At 39.6% G+C, this 20,261-nt stretch overlaps 1 protein-coding gene across 1 annotated transcript in view; it reads left to right on the top strand.

Annotated features, from left to right (window-relative positions):
* Positions 1-15,748, top strand: part of PLSCR5 (phospholipid scramblase family member 5) — a gene marked incomplete at both ends in the record, with an annotated part of 74,497 nt that extends 58,749 nt beyond the window's left edge. The window contains one exon of the mRNA XM_080654661.1: positions 15,710-15,748. Coding sequence (XP_080510787.1) covers positions 15,710-15,748 — 39 coding nt within the window. The remainder of the gene's footprint in view (positions 1-15,709) is intronic.
* Between the last annotated feature and the right edge of the window lie 4,513 nt (positions 15,749-20,261).

The following is a 20,261-nucleotide window of genomic DNA, read 5'->3' as shown; positions in this document are numbered from 1 at the left end:
AGGCTTGCAGGGGAGTGGTTAGGGGGTGATCAGGCTGACAGGCAGAACCGGTTAGGGGCAATCATGAAGGCAGGCAGGTGAGCAGTTGGGAGCCAGCAGTCCTGGATTGTGAGAGGGATGTCCCAGATTGGAGAGGGTGCAGGCTGGGCTGAGGGACACCCCCCCCCCATGCATGAATTTCATGCACTGGGCCTCAATAATAACCTTAAATGTAAATTGATTAAATGATTCAATCAAAAGGCACAGGGTAGCTGAATGGATACAAAAACATGACCCAACTATATGCTGTCTACAGGAGACTCACCTCAGAACAAAAGACACTCACAAGATGAGAGTGATGGGATAAAAAACATTTTTGAAGCAAATGGAAAAGGAAAAAAAAATGGAGTAGCAATACTAATTTCCGACAAAATAGACTTCAAAATGAAGGCCATCACAAGAGACAACAAAGTTACTTCATAATACTGAAGGGATCGATCCAACAAGAGGTTATAACCCTGGTAAACATATATGCACTCAATATAGGAGCTTCTAAATATATAAAAACCTTCTAGAGGACTTTAATGGAGAGATCAACAAAAATACAATCATAGTAGGGGACTTTAACACCCTGCTGACTTCACTGGATAGATCTTCCAGACAAAAACTTAACCTATTAATAGTGATTCTAAAGGACACACTGGATCAGATGAATTTAATGGACATTGATAGAACATTTCACCCCAAAGCTTTAGAATATACATTCTTCTCAAGTGTACATGGATCATTCACAAAGATAGACCACATGTCAGGACACAAAACAAGTTTCTACAAGTTCAAGATGATTGAAATCATATCAAGCATCTTCTCAGATCACAGTGGAATGAAATTAAAATCAACTACAGTAAAAGTACCCCAAAACATTCAAACACATGGAGGCTAGCTAACATGTTATTAAACAATGAATGGGTTACCAATGAGATCAAGAAAGAAATAAAAACCTTCCTGGAAACAAATGAAAATGAACACACAGCAACCCAAAATGTCTGGGACACAGCAAAAGCAGTCCTAATAGGCAAGTTCAAAGCACTACAGGCATACCTCAAAAACAAACAAACAAACAAAACAAAAAAAAAACACAAGAAAATCAACAACAAACTAGCCTTACACCTTAAAGAACTAGAGAGAACGAGAAAAGCCCAGAGTAAGTAGAGGGAAGGAAATAATAAACATAGCCAAAGTAAATAACACAGAGACAAAAACAAACAACACAACAACTCAATGAAACCAAGAGCTGGTTCTTTGAAAGGATAAACAAAATTGATATACCATTAACTAGACTTGACAGAAACAAAGAGCGAGGACCCAAATAAGTAAAATCAGAAATGAAAGTGGAGAAGTATCTACTGACACCACAGAAATACAAAGGATTGTAAGGAAATACTATGAACAACTATATGCCAACATGCTGGACAATGTCCATGAAATGAACAAATGTCTGGAAAAATACAATGTCCCAAAACTGAATCAGGAGTAATCAGAAAAAATCAATAGGCCAATAACAACTGATGAAATAGAAACAGTAATAAAACCTCCCAGCAAACAAAAGGCAAAGCCTGGATGGCTTCACCGGGGAGTTTTACCAAACATTCAAAGAATGAACACCTATGCTCCTCAACCTATTTCAGAAAATCCATGAGGAAGGAACACTTCCAAGCTCTTTTAATGAGGTGACCACTATCCTAATTCCAAAGCCAGATAAAGACACTACAGATAAAGAGATTTATAGGCCAATATCCCCGATTAACATAGGTGCTAAAATCCTCAACAAAATATTAGCAAATCATGTCCAGCATTATATTGAAAAGATCATACACCATGACCAAGTGGGATTTATTCCAGGGATGCAAGGCTGGTATAATATTTTCAAATCAATAAACATGACACATCACATAAACAAATTGAAAGACAAAAATCACATGATCATATCAAGAGAAGCAGAAAAAAGCATTCGATAAAATCCAACACACGTTTTTGATTTAAAAAAAAAAACAACTCTCAGGAAAGTGGAAATAGAGGGATCATACCTGAACATAATGAAAGTGTTATATGACAAACATACAGCCAACATCATACTCAATGGGGCAAAACTAAAGCCATTTCCCATAAGAACGAGAACAAGACAGGGATGTCTGCACTCACCACTCTTATTCAACATAGTGCTGGAAGGCCAAGCCACAGCGATCAGACAAAGAGGAAGAAATAAAAGGCATCCAAATTGGAAAGAAGGATGTAAAACTCTCATTATTGGCAGATGACATGATATTGTACATAGATAACCTAAAGACTACACCAAAAAGACTATTAAATTAAGTAAGTGAATTTATCAATGTAGCAGGATACAAAATCAACACCCAAAAATCGATGGCTTGTATACACTCCAATAAGTAATTTTCAGAAAGAAAAACTACACAAACAATCCCATTTACCATTGTAACAAAAAAATTAACAGTTAGGACTAAACTTAACGAAGGAGGCCAAATACCTGTACTTGGAAAACTACAGGACACTGAAAAAAGAGATAGAAGGAGATATAAACAATTGGAAGAATATACTGTATTCATGGATTGGTAGAATCAACATCATTAAAATGTCCATACTACCAAAAGCAATCTACAGATTCAATGCAATCCCTATTAAAATACCAACAGCATATTTCACAGACCTAGAACAAAACTCCAAAAATTTAAATGCAATGAAAAAAGACCCCAAATAGCTGAAGCAATTTTAGGGAGAAAAAAAAGATGGAGGAATTACAATAGGAGATTTCAAGTTATACTACAAACCCACCATAATGAAAAGAGCCTGGTACTAGCACAAGAGGCATATAGATCAATGGAACAGCACAGAGACCCCATAAATACATCCAAGCCATTATGCTCAAATAATATTTGACAAAGGTGGCAAGAGCATACAATGGAGTCAATACAGTCTCTTCAATCAATGGTGTTAGGAAAATTGGTCAGATACATGCAAAAAAGTGAAACTAGACCACCAACTTACACCATACACAAAAATAAATTCAAAGTGGATAAAGGACTTCAACATAAGATGGGAAACCATAAAAATCTTAGAAGACTCCATAGGTAGTAAAATATCAGACATATGTCATAGCAATCTTTAGTGATACAGCTCCTAGGGCAATGGAAACTAAAGAGAAAATAAACAAATTGGACTACATCAAAATAAAAACTTCCACACAGCAACAGAAACCATGAAAGAAAGAAAGACAAAGAAAGAAGGAAGGAAGGAAGGAAGGAAGGAAGGAAGGAAGGAAGGAAGGAAGGAAGGAAGGGTGGGAGGGAGGGGGGGAGGGAGGAAGGAAGGAAAGAAGGGAGGGAGGGAGGGAGGGAGGAAGGAAGGAAAGAAGGGAGGGAGGGAGGGAGGGAGGAAGGAAGGAAGGAAGGAAAGAAGGGAGGGAGGGAGGGAGGGAGGGAGGGAGCCCACTGCATGGGAGGACATATTTGCCAATGTTATCTCTGGTAGGGTTTAATCTCCAAAATTTATAGGGAACTTAACAAAAGGAAGATACAAGTTAACAAAGGGAAGATAAACAATCCAATCAAAAATGGGTAAAAGACCTAAAAGTCATTTTCAAAAGAGGACATACAGAAGGCCGAAATACATATGAAAACATGCTCAAAGTCACTAATCATCCAAGAAATGCAAATCAAAACAACAATGAGGTACCATCTCACACCTGTCAAAATGGCTATCATCTGCAAATCAACAAACAACAAGTGCTGGCGAGGATGCGGAGAAAAAGGAACCTTTGTGCACTGATGGTTGGAATGCAGACTGGTGCACCCACTGTGGAAAACAGTATGGTGTTATCTCACAAAGTTAAAAATGGAACTGTCATTTGATCCAGTAATCCCACTTCTAGAAAAATATCTCAAGAAAATAGAAACACCAATCATAAAGGATATATGCACTCCTATGTTCATAGCAGCACAATTCACAACAGCCAAGATTTGGAAACAGCCTAAGTGTCCATCTGCAGATGGATTAAAAAATTGTGATACATCTACAGAATGGAATACTACACTGCTAGAAAAAAGAAGCAACTTTTACTATTTGCAACAGCATGGATGGACCTGCCAGCATTATGCTAAGCAAAACAAGCCAGTTGAAGAAAGATAAATATTGCATGATCTCATTCATTTATAGAATACTAGAGGCCCAGTGCACGAAATTCATGCACGGGGGAGAGGGGTGTCCCTCAGCCCAGCCTGCACCCTCTCCAATCTGGAACCCCTCGAGGGATGTCCTACTGCCCGTTTAACGGACAGTCAGACATCCCTCTCACAATCCAGGACTGCTGGCTCCCAACTGCTAGCCTGCCTGCCTTCCTGATTGCCCCTAACTGCTTCTGCCTGCCAGCCTGATCACCCCCTAACCACTCCCCTGCCAGCCTGTTTGCCCCTAACTCCGCTCCCCTCCAGGCCTGGTTACCCCTAACTGCCCTCCCCTGCAGGCCTGGGTCCCGCCCAACTGCCTTTCCTTGCAGGCCTGGTGGCCCCCAACTTCCCTCCTCTGTCGGCTTGGTCACCCCTAACTGCCCTCTCCTGCTGGCCTGATTGCCCACAACTGCCCTCCCTTGCAGGCCTGGTCCTTCCCAACTGCCCTCCCTTGCTGGCCATCTTGTGGTGGCCATCTTGTGTCCACATGGGGGCAGCCATCTTGTGTGTTTGAGTGATGGTCAATCTGCATATTACTCTTTTATTAGATAGGATAGAGGCCTGGTGCATGGGTGGGGGCCAGCTGGTTTGCTCTGAAGGGTGTCCCGGATCAGGGTGGGGGTTCCCTTGGGGCATGGGGCAGCCTGGGCGAGGGGCCAGTGGTGGTTTGCAGGCCGGCCACGCCCCCCGGTGACCCAAGCGGAGGCCCTGGTATCTGGGGGTTTATTTATCTTCTACTATTGAAACTTTGTAGCCTGGAGTGGAGACAAGCCTTCTGCTTGCTCTGTGGTGGCAGCCATTTCAATTGGGATTTATGTATCTTCTATAATTGAAACTTTGTAGCCTTAAGCAAGGCCTGGGCTGGCCAGGGTGTGCAGAAAGCTTGGCTTCCTCCTTCACCGGGGGCAAGCCTAGCCTCCTGCTCTTTCCAGCTCTGTGGCTGCCGCTGCCATTTCTGTTTGGGTTTATGTATCTTCTATCATTGAAACTTTGTAGCCTTGAGTGGAGGCCTAGGCTGGCGAGGGCAGGTGGAAAGCTTGGCTTCCTCCATCACCGGGGAAACCCAAGCCTCCCTCCTGCTCTCTGTGGCCATAGCCATCTTGGTTGGGTTTATTTGCATATTCATTCCTGATTGGCTGGTGGGTGTGGCTTGTGGGCATGGCTTGTTGGTGTAGTGGAGTGATGGTTAATTTGCATATTACCCTTTTATTAGATGGGATAATCCTACTAGAGGCCCGGTGCACAAAATTCGTGCATGGGAGGAGGGTTCCTCAGTCTTGCCTGCACCCTCTTGCAATCTGGGGCCCATTGGGGGATGTCCAACTGCCAGTTTAGGCCCACAGGTATTGGGCCTAAACTGGCACTTGGACATCCCTCTCACAATCCAGAACCGCTGGCTCCTAACAACTCACGTACCTGCCTGATTGCTCCTAACCACTCTGCCTACCTGTCTGATTGCCCCTAATAGCTCACCTGCCTGCCTGATTTTCCCTAACCACTCACCTGCCTGCCTGATCGCCCCTAACCACCTCTGCCTCAGACCACTCCACTGCAGCTTCATCTGGAAAGACATCAGAATGACGTCCAGAAGGTTGTTTGGCTGTCTGGTCTAATTAGCATATTATGCTTTTATTATCATTATAGATATAAGAAAAGCCTAATATGCTAAGTTTTTGGTTGTCCAGTCATCCATTCAAGCAATCAAAGGGTAATATGCTAATGATATGTTAAGGCCACTCAACTACTCGCTATGACATACACTGACCACCAGGGGGCAGACACTCCAACCAGTAGGTTAGATTGCTGCTGGGGACCGGCCACTTGGGACTGTACGAGACAGGCCAGACATGCCCTGAGCCCTCCTGCAGTCCCTTTCCAGCTGGCCAACCTCCCACGTCCCTCCCCAGCCACAATCATGGGTGGGTGGGTGGGAGGTAATCAACCAAAGACCATCCTATATAATAAAAGGCTAATATTCAAATTGACTGAATGGCAGAACAACTGTTCACTATGATGTGCACTGACCACCAGGGGCTAGATGCTCAATGCAGGAGCTGCCCCCTAGTGATCAGTGCACTCCCAAAGGGGGAGTGCAGCTTAGCCAGAAGCCTGGCTCATGGCTGGCGAGCACAGCTGCAGTGGTGGGAGCCTCTCTCACCTCCACAGCAGCGCTAAGGATGTCAATTGCACATCCCCCAAGGGCTCCTGTACTGTGAAAGGGTGCAGGCTGGGCTGAGGGAACCCCCGCCAAGTGCACAAATTTTGTGCACTGAGCCTCTAGTGAACAACATAAACTGATTAACAAAGATAGATCCAGAGACAGAGAAACACTGAACAGACTTGCAAACCTCAGAGGGAAGGCAGGGGAGGGGGGTGGTTAAGAGATCATCCGAAGGACTTGTATGCATGCATATTAGCATAACCAATGGACATGGACACTGAGTTGATGGGGGCTTGTCCTGTGGGGTGGGAGTGGCCAGGGATGGGTTGATGGGGAAAAAAGAGACATATGTAATACTTTAAAAATAATAAATGAATTAACTAACCAACAAAAATAAATAAAATAAAAATAAACCTACATGTGGAGTTGAAGTGGTCAATGGGGGAAAGGGGGGAATCTATAATACTTTCAACAATAAAGATAAATTTTAAAAATAAATAATCCTACATTCTAACTCTCGTATTTTGTTGTTCTGGGTTTTATGAATGTAAATCATATGGTTATATTAATGTGTGCTGCTGTGGAAAAAATAACAGACCCTATTTTCTCAGTCTCTTCTAAAGACACTTAGGAAATACATGAACTAAAAATAATTTTCTAATGACTTCATTTAATGAATTTATATAGATAGATTATAGATGATATGGGTATAGATTAGATATAGTTATAAATATCCTATCTAATAAAAGGGTAATATGCAAATTGACCATCACTCCAACACACAAGATGGCTGCCCCCATGTGGACACAAGATGGCCACCACAAGGTGGCCAGCAGGGGAGGGCAGTTGGGGGTGACCAGGCCTGCAGAGGAGGGCACTTAGGGGTGACCAGGTCTGCAGGGGAAGGCAGTTAGGGGCAAACAGGCTGGCAGGGGAGCAGTTAGACATCAATCAGGCTGGCAGGCAGAAGCAGTTAGGGGAAATCAGGAAGGCAGGCAGGCGAGCAGTTGGGAGCCAGCAGTCCCGGATTGTGAGAGGGTGCAGGCTGGACTGAGGGACACCCCTCCCCGTGCATGAATTTCATGCACTGGGCCTCTAGTATATATATAAATATAGATACAGATACAGACAAATGATAGATATGTAGATAGATATAGATATAGATATAGATATAGATATAGATATAGATATAGATATAGATATAGATATAGATATAGATATATAGATAAATATCTTTTGATATAGACATATATAGATATATGGATATATAGAAATATAGAAAATAGATATATAGATATATATAGAATAATAGATATACATAGATATATAGATATATAGATATACTAGAGGCCCGATGTATGAATTTTGTGTAAGAGAAGGCCTTCCTCCCCCTGGCTGCTGGCACCACTTCCTTCTGACACCTGAGACCCGGGCTTTCTTCCAGCCATTGGCAGGCACCTGGGACCCTGCTTCCCTTGCTGCCCTGGCTTCATCTGGAAGGTCATCTGGAAGAACATCCGGTCTAATTAGCCTATTAGGCCTTCTATTATTACAGATAAAGAGAGTATTTTCTTCATAAATTTCAGAGGAGTTACTTTAACTTCACTTATTGGTTCCCTACCATTGGAAGAAGGTAGAATTTTTATATGTAGACCACTATGTTTTTATACTTACTAAGTAGTCACCCTCAATTCCCATTGTTATCTAAACAAATAACAAATACAGCCAATCTTGCCTGACACCCAATATATTTTTCATTCCCTATTCTTCTCTTGCCACTTGACAGGGCTTTTTATTTTTCATTATTTTTTAATTTATATATTTATTGTTTAAAGTATTACATGTCTCCTTTTTTCCTGATTGACCACCCCCCCAGCCACCCCTGAGGGCAAGCTCCCACCATCCCAGTGTCTGCATCCATTGGTTATGCTAATATGCATGCCTACAAGTCCTTTGGTTGATCTCTAATCCTCTTCCCCGCCCCTCCGCTGCCTTCTCTCTGAGGTTGGATGGTCTGTTTGATGCTACCTTGTCTCTGAATCTATTTTTGTTCATCAGTTTATGTTGATCATTATATCCCAGATATGAGTGGGATCATGTGATATTTATCTTTCTCTGACTGGCTTATTTCACTTAACATAATGCTCTCCAGTTCCATCCATGCTGTTGCAGATGGTAAAGTTCCTTCATTTTTATAGCAGTGTAGTATTCCATTGTGTAGATGTACCACAGTTTTTTAATCCACTCATCTGCTGATAGCCACTAAGGCAGTTTCCAGATCTTAGCTATAGTAAATTGTGCTGCTATAAACATAGGGGTGCATATATCCTTTCTGATTGGTATTTCATGTTTCTTGGGATATAGTCCTAGAAGTGGGATTACTGGGTGAAATGGGAGTTCCATTCTTAACTTTTTGGGGAAACTGCGTATTATTTTCCACAGTGGGTGCACCAGTCTGCATTCCCACCGGCATTGCACGAGGGTTCCTTTTTCCCCACATCCTTGCCAGCACTTGTCATTTGTTGATTTGTTGACGATAGCCATTCTGACAGGTGTGAGATGGTACCTCATTGTTGTTTTGATTTGTATCTCTAGGATGATTAGTGACTTTGAGCATGTTTTCATATGTCTCTCAGCTTTCTGTATGTCCTCTTTTGAAAAGGATCTATTTAGGTCCTTTGCCCATTTTTTGATTGGATTGTTTATCATTCTTTTGTTAAGGTCTATGAGTTCCCTGTAAATGTTGGAGATTAAACCCTTATCTGAAATAGTGTTGGCAAATATGTTCTCAAATGCAGTGGACTTTCTTGTTGTTTTGTTGATGGTGTCTTTTGCTGTGCAGAAGCTTTTTATTTTGATGTAGTCCCATTTGTTTATTTTCTCTTTAGTTAACCTTGCCCTAGGAGTGGTATCAGTGAAGATATTTCTACTAAATATGTCTGATATTTTGCTGCCTATGGAGTCTTCTAAAATTTTTATGGTTTCCCGACTTACATTTAAGTCCTTTAACCATTTTGAGTTTGTTTTTTTAGATGGTGTAAGTTGGTGATCTAGTTTCATTGTCTTCCATGTATTTGACTAAATATTCCAACACCATTTATTGAAGAGACTGTCATGAGTCCACTGTATGCTCTTTCTTCCTTTGTCAAATATTATTTGAGTATAATGCTTGGGTCTATTTCTGGGTTATCTGTTCTGTTCCATTGGTCTATATGTCTGTTCTTGTACCAATACCAGGTGTAGAGAGCGCCTGGGCATTTCTTTAAATTGTCAGCTGAATCCAGGGCAGTTGGCAAAGCCACACCCTGGAAACACATTCTGCCAAAAGGCAGAAGTGTTATCAGCTTGACCTTCATTTCAGCCCAGGTTCTAGGGGGTGGGTTTCATTATGTAAATCCAGCCAAGCACCAGGAACGAATAAGAAAACTTCCTGGTATTTGGGGGTATAAAATAAACACACTGCATTGGCTTTGGGTCACTGTCTCTCCATCAGAAGAGGGCAGCGGTCCCACCCAGCCCCAGCTTTTTCCTTCTATCTCTGTGTCTTGTCTCTTTCTTTCATTTTTCTCAATCCCCAGCGGCCCCAACTCAGGAACTGGACCGCTCACTAGCTGCACTGGACGCAGAAAAGAGAGACCCCACTACAATCAGGCAGTTTTGAGAACCATGGCTTTGTAATTAGCTTGATATCTGATATTATGATCCCTCCAACTTTGTTCTTCTTTCTCAAGATTGCTGTGGCTATTTGGGGTCTTTTTTTTATTCCAGGTGAATTTTTGGAGAGTTTGTTCTGGGTCTTTGAAATATTCCATTGCTATTTTAATGGGGATTCATTGAATCTATAAATTGCTTTGGGTAGTATGAACATTTTAATGATGTCGACTCTACCAATCCATGTACACGGTTTGTTCTTCCATTTGTTTATGTCTTCCTCTATCTCTTTTTTCAATGTCCTGTAGTTTTTCGAGTATATGTCTTTTATCTCCTTATTCCTAGGTATCTTAATTTTTTTGGTGCAATTGTGAATGGGGTTGTTCTTTTAGTTTCTCTTTCTGTGAGTTCATTATTGGTGTATAAAAAAGCCATAGATTTCTGGGTGTTAATTTTGTATTCTGCTACATTGTCAAATTCATTTATTAAATCTAGTAGTTTTTGGTGGAGTCTTTGGGGTTTTTTATGTACAGTATCATGTCATCTGCAAATAATGACAGTTTTCTTCTTCCTTTCAAATTTGGATGCCTTTTATTTCTTCTTCTTGTCTGATTGCTATGGCTAGCACTTCCAGTACTATATTGAACAGTAGTGGTGAAAGTGGGCATCCCTGTCTTGTTCTTGTTCTAAGGGGAAATATATTTAGTTTTTGCCCATTGAGTATGATGTTGGCTATAGGTTTGTCATATAAGGCTTTTTATTATGTTGACATGATTCCTCTATTTCCACTTTGCTGAGAGTTTTTATCCAGAAAGGGTGTTGGATTTGGTCCATTGTTTTTTTTGCATCAATGGATATAATTATGTGATTTTTGTCTCTCAATTTGTTTTTGGAATGTATCACATTTATTAATTTGTGGAATTTGTATCATTCTTGCATCCCTGGAATAAATCCCACTTGCTCATGGAGTATGATCTTTCTAATATAATGCTGGATCCACTTTGTTAGAATTTTGTTGATGACTTTAGCATCTATGTTCATCAAGGTTATTGGCCTGTAGTTCTCTTTTTTTGCAGTGTCTTTATCTGGTTTTGGAACTAGGGTAATGCTGGCTTCATAGAAAGAGCTTGAAAGTGTGCCTTCCTCTTGAATTTTTTTGGAATAGTCTGAGGAGGATAGGTTTTAGTTCTTCTTTGAATGCTTGGTAGAACTCCCCTGTAAAGCCATCCAGATCAGGGCTTTTGTTTGCTGAAAGATTTTTGATTACTGCATCAATTTCTTTGGTAGTTATCAGCCTCTTCAGGTTTATTCATTCTTCCTGATTGAATTTTGGGAGCTTGTATTTTTCTAAGAATATGTCCATATCTTATAGATTGTCCAGTTTGTTGGAGTAGAGTTGTTCATAGAAATTTTTCATAATCCTTTGTATTTATGTGGGGTCGATTATTACTTCACCTCTTTTGTTTCTGATTTTGTTTATTTGGGTCCTCCCTCTTTGCTTCTAGGTGTGCCTGGCAACAGGTTCATCCATCTTGTTTATCCTTTTAAAGAACCAGCTCTTGGTTTTATTGATATTTTGTGTTGTGTGTTTTTTGTTGTTGTTATTGTTTGTTTGTTTTTGTTGTGTGGTTTTTTTTTGTTTTTTTGGGGGGGTCTCTATGTCAATTATTTCCTCCTTGATCTTTACTATTTCCTTCTTTCTGCTTATTTTGTGCTTTTCTTGTTGCTCTCTTTCTAATTCTTTGAGATGTAGGGTTAGATAATTTGTTACCATTTTTTCTTTTTTTTCTTTTTTTGAGGGAGGCCTATAGAGCTATGAACTTCCCTCTCAAGACTGTTTTCACTGTGTCCCATAGATTTTTTATCATTGTGTTTTCATTGTCGTTTCTTACCAGGATGCTTTTCATTTCTTCTTTGATGGTTTTGGTAACCCAATCATTGTGTAATAGCATGCTATTTAGCCTCCAATTGTTTAATTTTTTTTCATTGTTTTTATTTTAGTTGACTTCTAATTTTATACTATTGTGGTCTGAGAAGATGCTTGATATGATTTCTATCTTCTTGAATTTGAAGAGACTTTGCCTGTGTCCCAATATGTGGTCTATCTTTGAAAATGGCCCATGTACACTTGAGAAGAATGTTTATTCTGTAGCTTTGAGGTGAAATGTTCTCAAGATGTCAATTAAGTCCATCTACTCTAGTGAGTCATTTAGGACTGCTATTTCTTTGCTTATTTTTTGTTTAGAGGATTTATCCAGTGGTGTCAATGGGGTATTAAAGTCCCCTACTATGACTGTGTTTCTATCGATCTCTCCATTGATAACTTCCAAAATTTTTTTATGTATTTGAGTGCTCTTGTATGGGCTGCATATATGTTTACCAGAGTTATATTTTCTTGTTGAATTGCTTTTTTATGAATTATAATTTTTATGCCTGTGTTCCTTCTTCCCTTCTTATTTTTTCTTTTCACTGCAGTCCCTTTAGCATTTCTTGCATCACTGGTTTGGTGGTAATGAACTACCTTAGCCCTTTTTTGCCTGCAAAGCTCCCGATTTCCCCTTCAATTTTGAATGATAGCCTTGCTAGCTATAGTATTCTTGGATTCAGTCCCTTGCTTTGCATACCTTTGTATATTTCATTCCATTGCCTACTGGCCTGATGTGTTTCTGTTGAGAAATCAGTTGATAGACTAAAGGGAGATCCCTTGGAGGTAACTTTCTGTCTCTTTGGCAGCCTTTAAGATTCTTACTTTGTCATTGATATTTGCCAGTTTAATTATGATGTGTCTTGGTGTCAGTCTTTTTGGGTTCATCTTGTTAGGGACTCTGTGAGCTTCCTGGACTTGTGTGGGGTTTTCTTTCCAATATCAAGGAAGTTTTCTGCCATTATTTCTTCAAGCAGGTTTTCTATTCCTTGCTCAGTTTCCTCTCCTTCAGGTACCCCTATTATGAGAATATTGTTTCACTTCATGTTGTTCCAAAGATCCCTTAGGCCAGGGGTAGGCAAACTTTTTGACTCGAGGGCCACAATAGGTTCTTAAACTGGAACAAAAGCATGGATGGAGTGTTTGTGTGAACTAATATAAATTCAAAGTAAAGGAGTGGAGGGGAGAGCAAGAGAACCCTCCGCTCTTTCGGCTCTGTGGGCCGGATAGAACAGCTAAACAGGCCGGATCTGGCCCGCGGGCCGTAGTTTGCCCACGGCTGCCTTAGGCTCTCCTCCTGTTTTTTAAGTTTTTTGTCCAGTTACTGCTCTGCTTGGGTGTTTTTTCTTACCTTGTATTCTAACTCACTGATGTGGTCTTCAGCTTCTTCTAGTCTACTGTTGATGCTTTCTATTGTGTTCTTCATTGCAGCAATGTTATTCTTCATTTCTTCTTGATTCGTCTTCATGTCCTGATGATTCTTACACATGTTGTTGAATTTGTCTTCCATCCTTTTTAGCGTTCTTATGACCATTGCTCTGAATTCTTTCTCTGACAAATTGATCGACTCCATTTCATTTACTTCCTTTTCTGGTGATTCCTCTTTATCTTTCATATGGGGGCTGTTTCTTTGTCTTCCCATGTTTTCTCCTTTTTGGGTGTCTGTTTATGTTGCTCACTCTCTACCATATTAATCAAAGGCACAAAATACAACTTGACAAGACATGACACATGGGGAACAAAACACGAGTGTATCCACTACACCAATAAACCCAAATAAAGGTGACCACCAGAGAAAAGAGAATTAGGGGAGAGAAAAGCATGCAAAAATGATATTGAGAAAAAGAAAAAAGGTAAGAGAGAAAAGAAAAAGATGAAAAAAGAAGGGGAAAATATATACATATATGGGGGTAAAGCTCCACACAACCAACAACTAAACCAAAAAAATGCAAACAGCAAACATGCAGAATAAAAGGGGAGCTGAACCTGAAGAGGCAGAGCTTATTTCCAGAAGGTAAGGTAAAAGAATTGAATGAATGGGGGAATGGTCACAATTCAGTTTAGAGTAGGTAAAAAGTGAATGTGTGTATAGGAAGAAAAGTAAAAAATGAAATACTCAATTAAAAAAAGATTTCTCCTTTCTTTCATCTATCTATCTATCTATATATTCCTTTATTTTTGGAAAAGGAGAATAGAGTAGGGAGCAGATAAGCCTGAGTTTGGTGAGTGAAACTAGGAGGGGCCTGGTCTTCTCTTAGCAGAAAAAGAAAAGAAGCAAGGAGATGAAACAAAAAAAAAGCATAAAATAGAAAACAAAAACAAACTAACAAACAATCAAACAAACAACAACAACCAGAAAAGAAATTGGCTAGTGAAGAAAGAGAAAAGGGAAGGGTGTGTGGACTTGAAGCAGGGGAGCGGAAATTAGATATATGAGTAAGCCAAGAGAGACTACTATAATAGTAATGCATCAATAAAGCAGATAAATTTTTAAGAAGGAGTAAAAAGAAAGGAGAGAGAAAAACTAATGCAGGAACAGGAGAAGAGAAACAAAATGAAAAAGAGGGAAATGAGGAAGAAAGGGTTGGCATAAAGGAAAAAAATAAGATAGGGTAAAATAATGATAAAAATAATAATAAAATAAAAATAGAATGTAGAATTAAAAAAATTAAAAAATAAATTATATATATATATATATATATATATATATATATATAATTCATTAATTCATTGTTATATATATATATATATATACATACCCCCTTTCCAAAACTTCAATTTGGCATTATTGATAATCACTATACTTAATGTTTATATCAAAAAAGAGATCATCTTTAATCTGTCTCCACCACCTCTTATATGTAACTGGTGGATGGGATGGCAAAAATGTACTATCAGTAATTCTCTATACACTATAAGTTGGAGAAGCACTGACCTAGATAATATCCCAATCATCTAAAAGATAATTTTGAACTCCAGTGTCTTGAGTGAGAAAGATACTACAGAGAACACCCAGTGGCTTCCTTCCTTTTTTCCTTTGTACCATAATATTATAAAACATTTACACTTTTTGCCAACATAGCTTTTAAAACATTTTCTCACCTGTAGTACCAACATAAATTACTGACTTATAAATTGATAGGAATAATTATGTTATTAATTTTTAAATGCTGTCTCCATTTTATGACCTTGTTGTAAGAGATCTTTAAAAAGCTGTTAGTGTGAGGAAATTTCTTGATCTGAACAGCAAAATTCTTAAGTACATCCTAATTTTTGTTCTCCTGTGGTTCAAGGCTACCACTCCACAACCCATAGTTCTAACCTTTTGCCTCTAAAGTTCCTTCTGGTATAGTTTTCAGTACTTCCTCAGATGATAGTTACTGACCACAAAGTAGATGATGATATGACTAATTCTTGTTCAAAAGTCAGTTCTATTATAGCTTTCTGCACTGACTCAGAATGCTCTACAATCTAATTTTACAAAGTTTTGATCACCCAAATTTTTACTGATGATACCTTGCTGATTCAGATAAGGTTTTCAACTTATTTTTGCTCTGAAAAATTAGACATACAAGTGTCATGAAGCTTACAAATTATTTTTTATTTTTCTTCTACTGATAAATCACATGTTACTGGAGCACCACTAGGAAAGATAAATTGCTTTATGTGATCAAAGATTATATGTGAAACTCTTGGTTTTAAATTGTTGCCTTTTGTAAATTCACCACTCATACTCAGAATACTTATTTGTAGGATTTTATGTTCTTTGAACATTCACTGGCTGGATTATAACAATCAAGATGACAAAACAAGAAATATGCAGAACATATTTCTGTAAGTAAAAGACAAGTTTAAATTATCTCTTTCTCTTGAAGATGTTGACATTTGACCCTAATTCTTTTTCATTTTTTTTTTTAGAAACCCTTGGGCTTGGATTTCATTTCTGAATGGTTTGAGTATTTACTAATTTGTAACAAAATGTTAATTATTATATTTAATAAAGTATAGTATATTAAAGTAATTATTTGGTTGTAAATGCATGATAGCTTAAAATGAAATTACTGGCCCTAGCACAATGTTGCTTTGAGAGATTACCATCCTTTCATTTGATTCCTTTGAAGTTATTACATGAGTAAGCATGAAAGATGAGAACTAAGGCTTGCAGCATCACTGATGAAAATTCAATGTTTAAAGAGCACTTTGATTTTTTTTGGTACCAAATCTGGTTACTAATCAAAAAAACTGGATTCTAAAATGTTCTTTTTATAAGTAGTCTTTTTTTAAAATTCATTAATTAATCTTATTGTAGTAAGACTTTATTTTGGAAAAGCTAAAAGCTGGTTAAATAATATGTTTAAAGATGAGAAGGAAGATAGATGAAATCAATTTTTTCTAGTGGCATATTGTACATAGAAAACCCTAAAGAGTCCATAAAAAACTACTAGATTTAATAAGTGAATTCAGCAATGTAACAGGATACAAAATTAACACCAAAAAATCTCTGGCATTTTTATACACCAATAATGAACTCTCATAAAGAGAAATGAAAAAAAATCCCATTTACCATTTCAACAAAAAAATTAAGATGCTTAGGAATAAACATAAACATTTAGTTTTTCTGACCCTCCTCAGTTCTTCCATTTGCTACTTTGCAGAGCTGTGTTGGTAGTTAAGAACCCAATATTTTCTCCATTTCCCCTTATCTATTTTAACCATAATGTGTGTGATTTATGATAATTTATAACAAGCTAAATGAAATGTCATTTTAAAAGTTGATGCATATCTATATATATAAAAGGCTAACATGCGGAGTTCAATCACTTGCTATGATGTGCACTGACAACCAGGGGGTGACATGGAATGGAGGAAGGCCCTGGCTGGCAACCAGCAGCTGGGGAGGGGAGACCCTGGCCAGTGGCCGGGGACCCCGATCAACCCTGGTCGCCGGCCAGGCCTAGGAACCTTACCCATGCACGAATTTCATGCATGGGACCTTTAGTTAACTAATAAAATGGAGGAAAATAGCTAACATTTCCTAATAGGGTAACAGAATGATATGAAAACAAAGGAAAATCTGGCAGTATGTGCAAGACCTGCTCAGATCCCAAATGTTTTTCCTAAGGATGATCCTGTTTTCATATCTTCTTCTTGTCTTTTACTTTGGAGTTCTAAGATGAAATATTTTTGTTGCTGATGTCATAAAAGCAGTGATTGAAACTTTCACAGTGAGGCAAGAATAGGAGGAAAAAATACCACTTATACATGGCGCATTCTAAAATTACAATCTCTTTTGGATTTTTAAAAACTATGCAAATGAACCCTAAAATGAAGTGAAAATACTTTCTAATAAAAGGCTAATATGCAAATTAACCATCACTCCGCTACACCCACAAGCCACGCCCATAAGCCACGCCCACAGGCCAATCAGGAGAAAATATGCAAATAAACCCAACCAAGATGGCTACAGCCACAGAGAGCAGGAAGGAGGCTTTGGTTTCCCTGGCAATGGAGGAAGCCAAGCGTTCCGCCTGCCCTTGCTGGCCTAAGCCTCCACTCAAGGCTACAAAGTTTCAATGATAGAAGATACATAAACCCAAACAGAAATGGCGGCAGCCACGGAGCTGGAAAGAGCAGGAGGCTAGGGTTGCCCCAGGTGAAGGAGGGAGCCAAGCTTTCCGCACACCCTGGCCGGCCCAGGCCTCACTTAAGGCTACAAAGTTTCAATTATAGAAGATACATAAGTAAAAAAAAAAAAAATGGCTGCTGCCAAGGAGCAAGCGGAAGGCTTGGCTCCACTCCAGGCTACAAAGTTTCAATTGTAGAAGATAAATAAATCCCAGATACCAGGGCCTCCACTTGGGTCACCAGGGGGCGTGGCCGGCCTGCAAACTACCACAGGCCACTCTCCCAGGCCCCCCCATGCCCCAAGGGAACCCCCACCCTGATTCGGGACACCCTTCAGGGCAAACCATCTGGCCCCCACCCGTGCACCAGGCTTATATCCTATCTAATAAAAGAGTAATATGCAGATTGACCATCACTCCAACACACAAGATGGCTGCCCCCATGTGGTCAAAGATCCTGCCCCCATGTGGACACAAGATGGCCACCACAAGATGGCCAGCAGGGGAGGGCAGTTGTCGGCAATAAGGCCAGCAGGGAAGGGCAGTTGTGAGGTACCAGGCCTTCAAGGGAGGGCAGTTGGGGGCGAACAAGCCTGCAGGGGAGGACAGTTAGGGTTGACCAAGCCGGCAGAGGAGGGAAGTTGGGGGCGAACAGGCCTGCAGGGAAAGGCAGTTGGGAGGGACCCAGGCCTGCAGGGGAGAGCAGTTCGGGGGGACCAGGCCTGCAGGGGAGGGCAGTTAGGGGCAAATAGGCTGGCAGGGGAGTGGTTAGGGGGTGATCAGGCTGGCAGGCAGAAGCAGTTAGGGGCAATCAGGAAGGCAGGCAGGCGAGCAGTTGGGAGCCAGCAGTCCTGGATTGTGAGAGGGATGTCCGACTGCCCATTTAAGCCTGATCCCACTGGGATTGGGCTTAAACGGTCAGTCAGACATCCCTCAAAAGGTCCCAGATTGGAGAGGGTGCAGGCTGGGCTGAGGGACACCCCTCTCCCCCGTGCACGAATTTCGTGCACCAGGCCTCTAGTAGCTACATAACATCTAAAGATAAAGAGACTCCTTAAAGGTAGAAATCCTTCTTACACTATGGCACACATTTTTAAATTGGCTATTTTATTAAGTAAAACCTGCTGTAGTACTTTACTCCTGAATTAGCACACTATGACATATCCATCTGCCCCTTCCTCGGTAAAGGTGAAATTGACCTTTATGTGTCTTCTATGTTCTAATTTTTGCTTTACCACCAAACATGAGTCCATGAGAGACTAGAGAGACTTTCATTGTTCAGTGACATTTTTAATGAAAAGAATGCAGCTAAATTAGTTGGCTTCTCTGTGCATCATTGCTTTCCCTTTGCCCCACTACCCTCTCAGAAGACAGGATTTAACTGTTCACTTTTACTGTACTGAGAAAACCTAACCAGATTCAAATGCTTCCCATTAATTCATTCATTAATTCATTGTTATATTAATTTAATATTTTTGAGTCCCCTCTATATGCCAAAAGTATAGTTCCCCCTCTTAAAGCTTATAGTTTAGTTAAAGAATAGCTGTTAATTCAATAATGACACAAGCAAAAGATTTCAAACATGAAAATTCTTTAAAGGAAATAGACAAAGGGCTAAGATAGGGATATTTGACTTGGTCAGGGAATGAAATAGTGATGGGGATTTAATATATAAAGAATAAGTAGGAGCAGAAGGAAGAATGTTTCAGACTGAGGTACTAACATTTGCAAAAGTTCTCTGATGGGAGAAAAGGAGACATGACAATCTCAAGTTACTTGAAAAAGGCCAGTGATTAAAGTTCAGAAAGTGAGGAAGAATGTGGTACCAGATGAGAATGAATGGGGCCTGTGGGCCATGTTAAAGATTTTAGACTCTGTTCTATTAGCAAATTATCTGATAAAAGTTTATTAGGAGAGACTACACTGGTAAAAGATAAGTGTGGCAAGAAGGTTGGAGAGGATGCTCACAGACCAATTAGTAGGTTACTAAAGTAATTTAAGTGACAACTAATGGTAGCTTGGATTAATGTCTCCTCACTCATGCAAAGGGAGAGAACTGAGAATATTCAAAATATATTTAGGAGGTAAAATTACCATTACTTGATGCTGAGTAGGAAATGGAAATTCAAGGGAGAAAGAGGATTTCTGACCTATCCCATTTACCAACATAAGGAACATTAGAAGAGGATCTGGTTCAGGAGTAAACAGGATAAAGAACATGGGTTCAGTTTTAAACATATTGAATTTGTAATGTTTTTACTTCTCCCAAATAAGCAGGTGGGCATCTTTGTATTTCTGAAAAGAAAGATGAGTTTATGAGATCTATATGAACCCACAGATACCTGAATATCTGAATAATCACTGGTTTACTTCAAGGATATCCCTCGCAATTCTTTTAAAACATGCATGGACAATGAATTCACTCATTCATTCATTAACTAATGTTTTATGAAATTACTTCTATGCACCAAGCAGTGTTTCAGGCAATGGGATATTATGCTTAGTGGCAATTATTCCTAATCTAAAGATGCATTTGATAAATATTCCTGAAGTTTATATTATGTGCTACGTGCCTATATCAAGCATTGAATTCTAGCAGTGAACAAAGCAATAGGAGTTGACATTAGCTGTGGAAACATGAGTGTTGCAGACTGGCTGGTCAGAAATCTGTTAGCTGGACT

Source organism: Plecotus auritus, assembly GCF_963455305.1.
Source record: "Plecotus auritus genome assembly, chromosome: 2".
NCBI lineage: Eukaryota > Metazoa > Chordata > Mammalia > Chiroptera > Vespertilionidae > Plecotus > Plecotus auritus.
The sequence above is the reverse complement of the archived record's forward strand: the minus strand, read 5'-3'. Positions and strand labels throughout refer to the sequence as shown.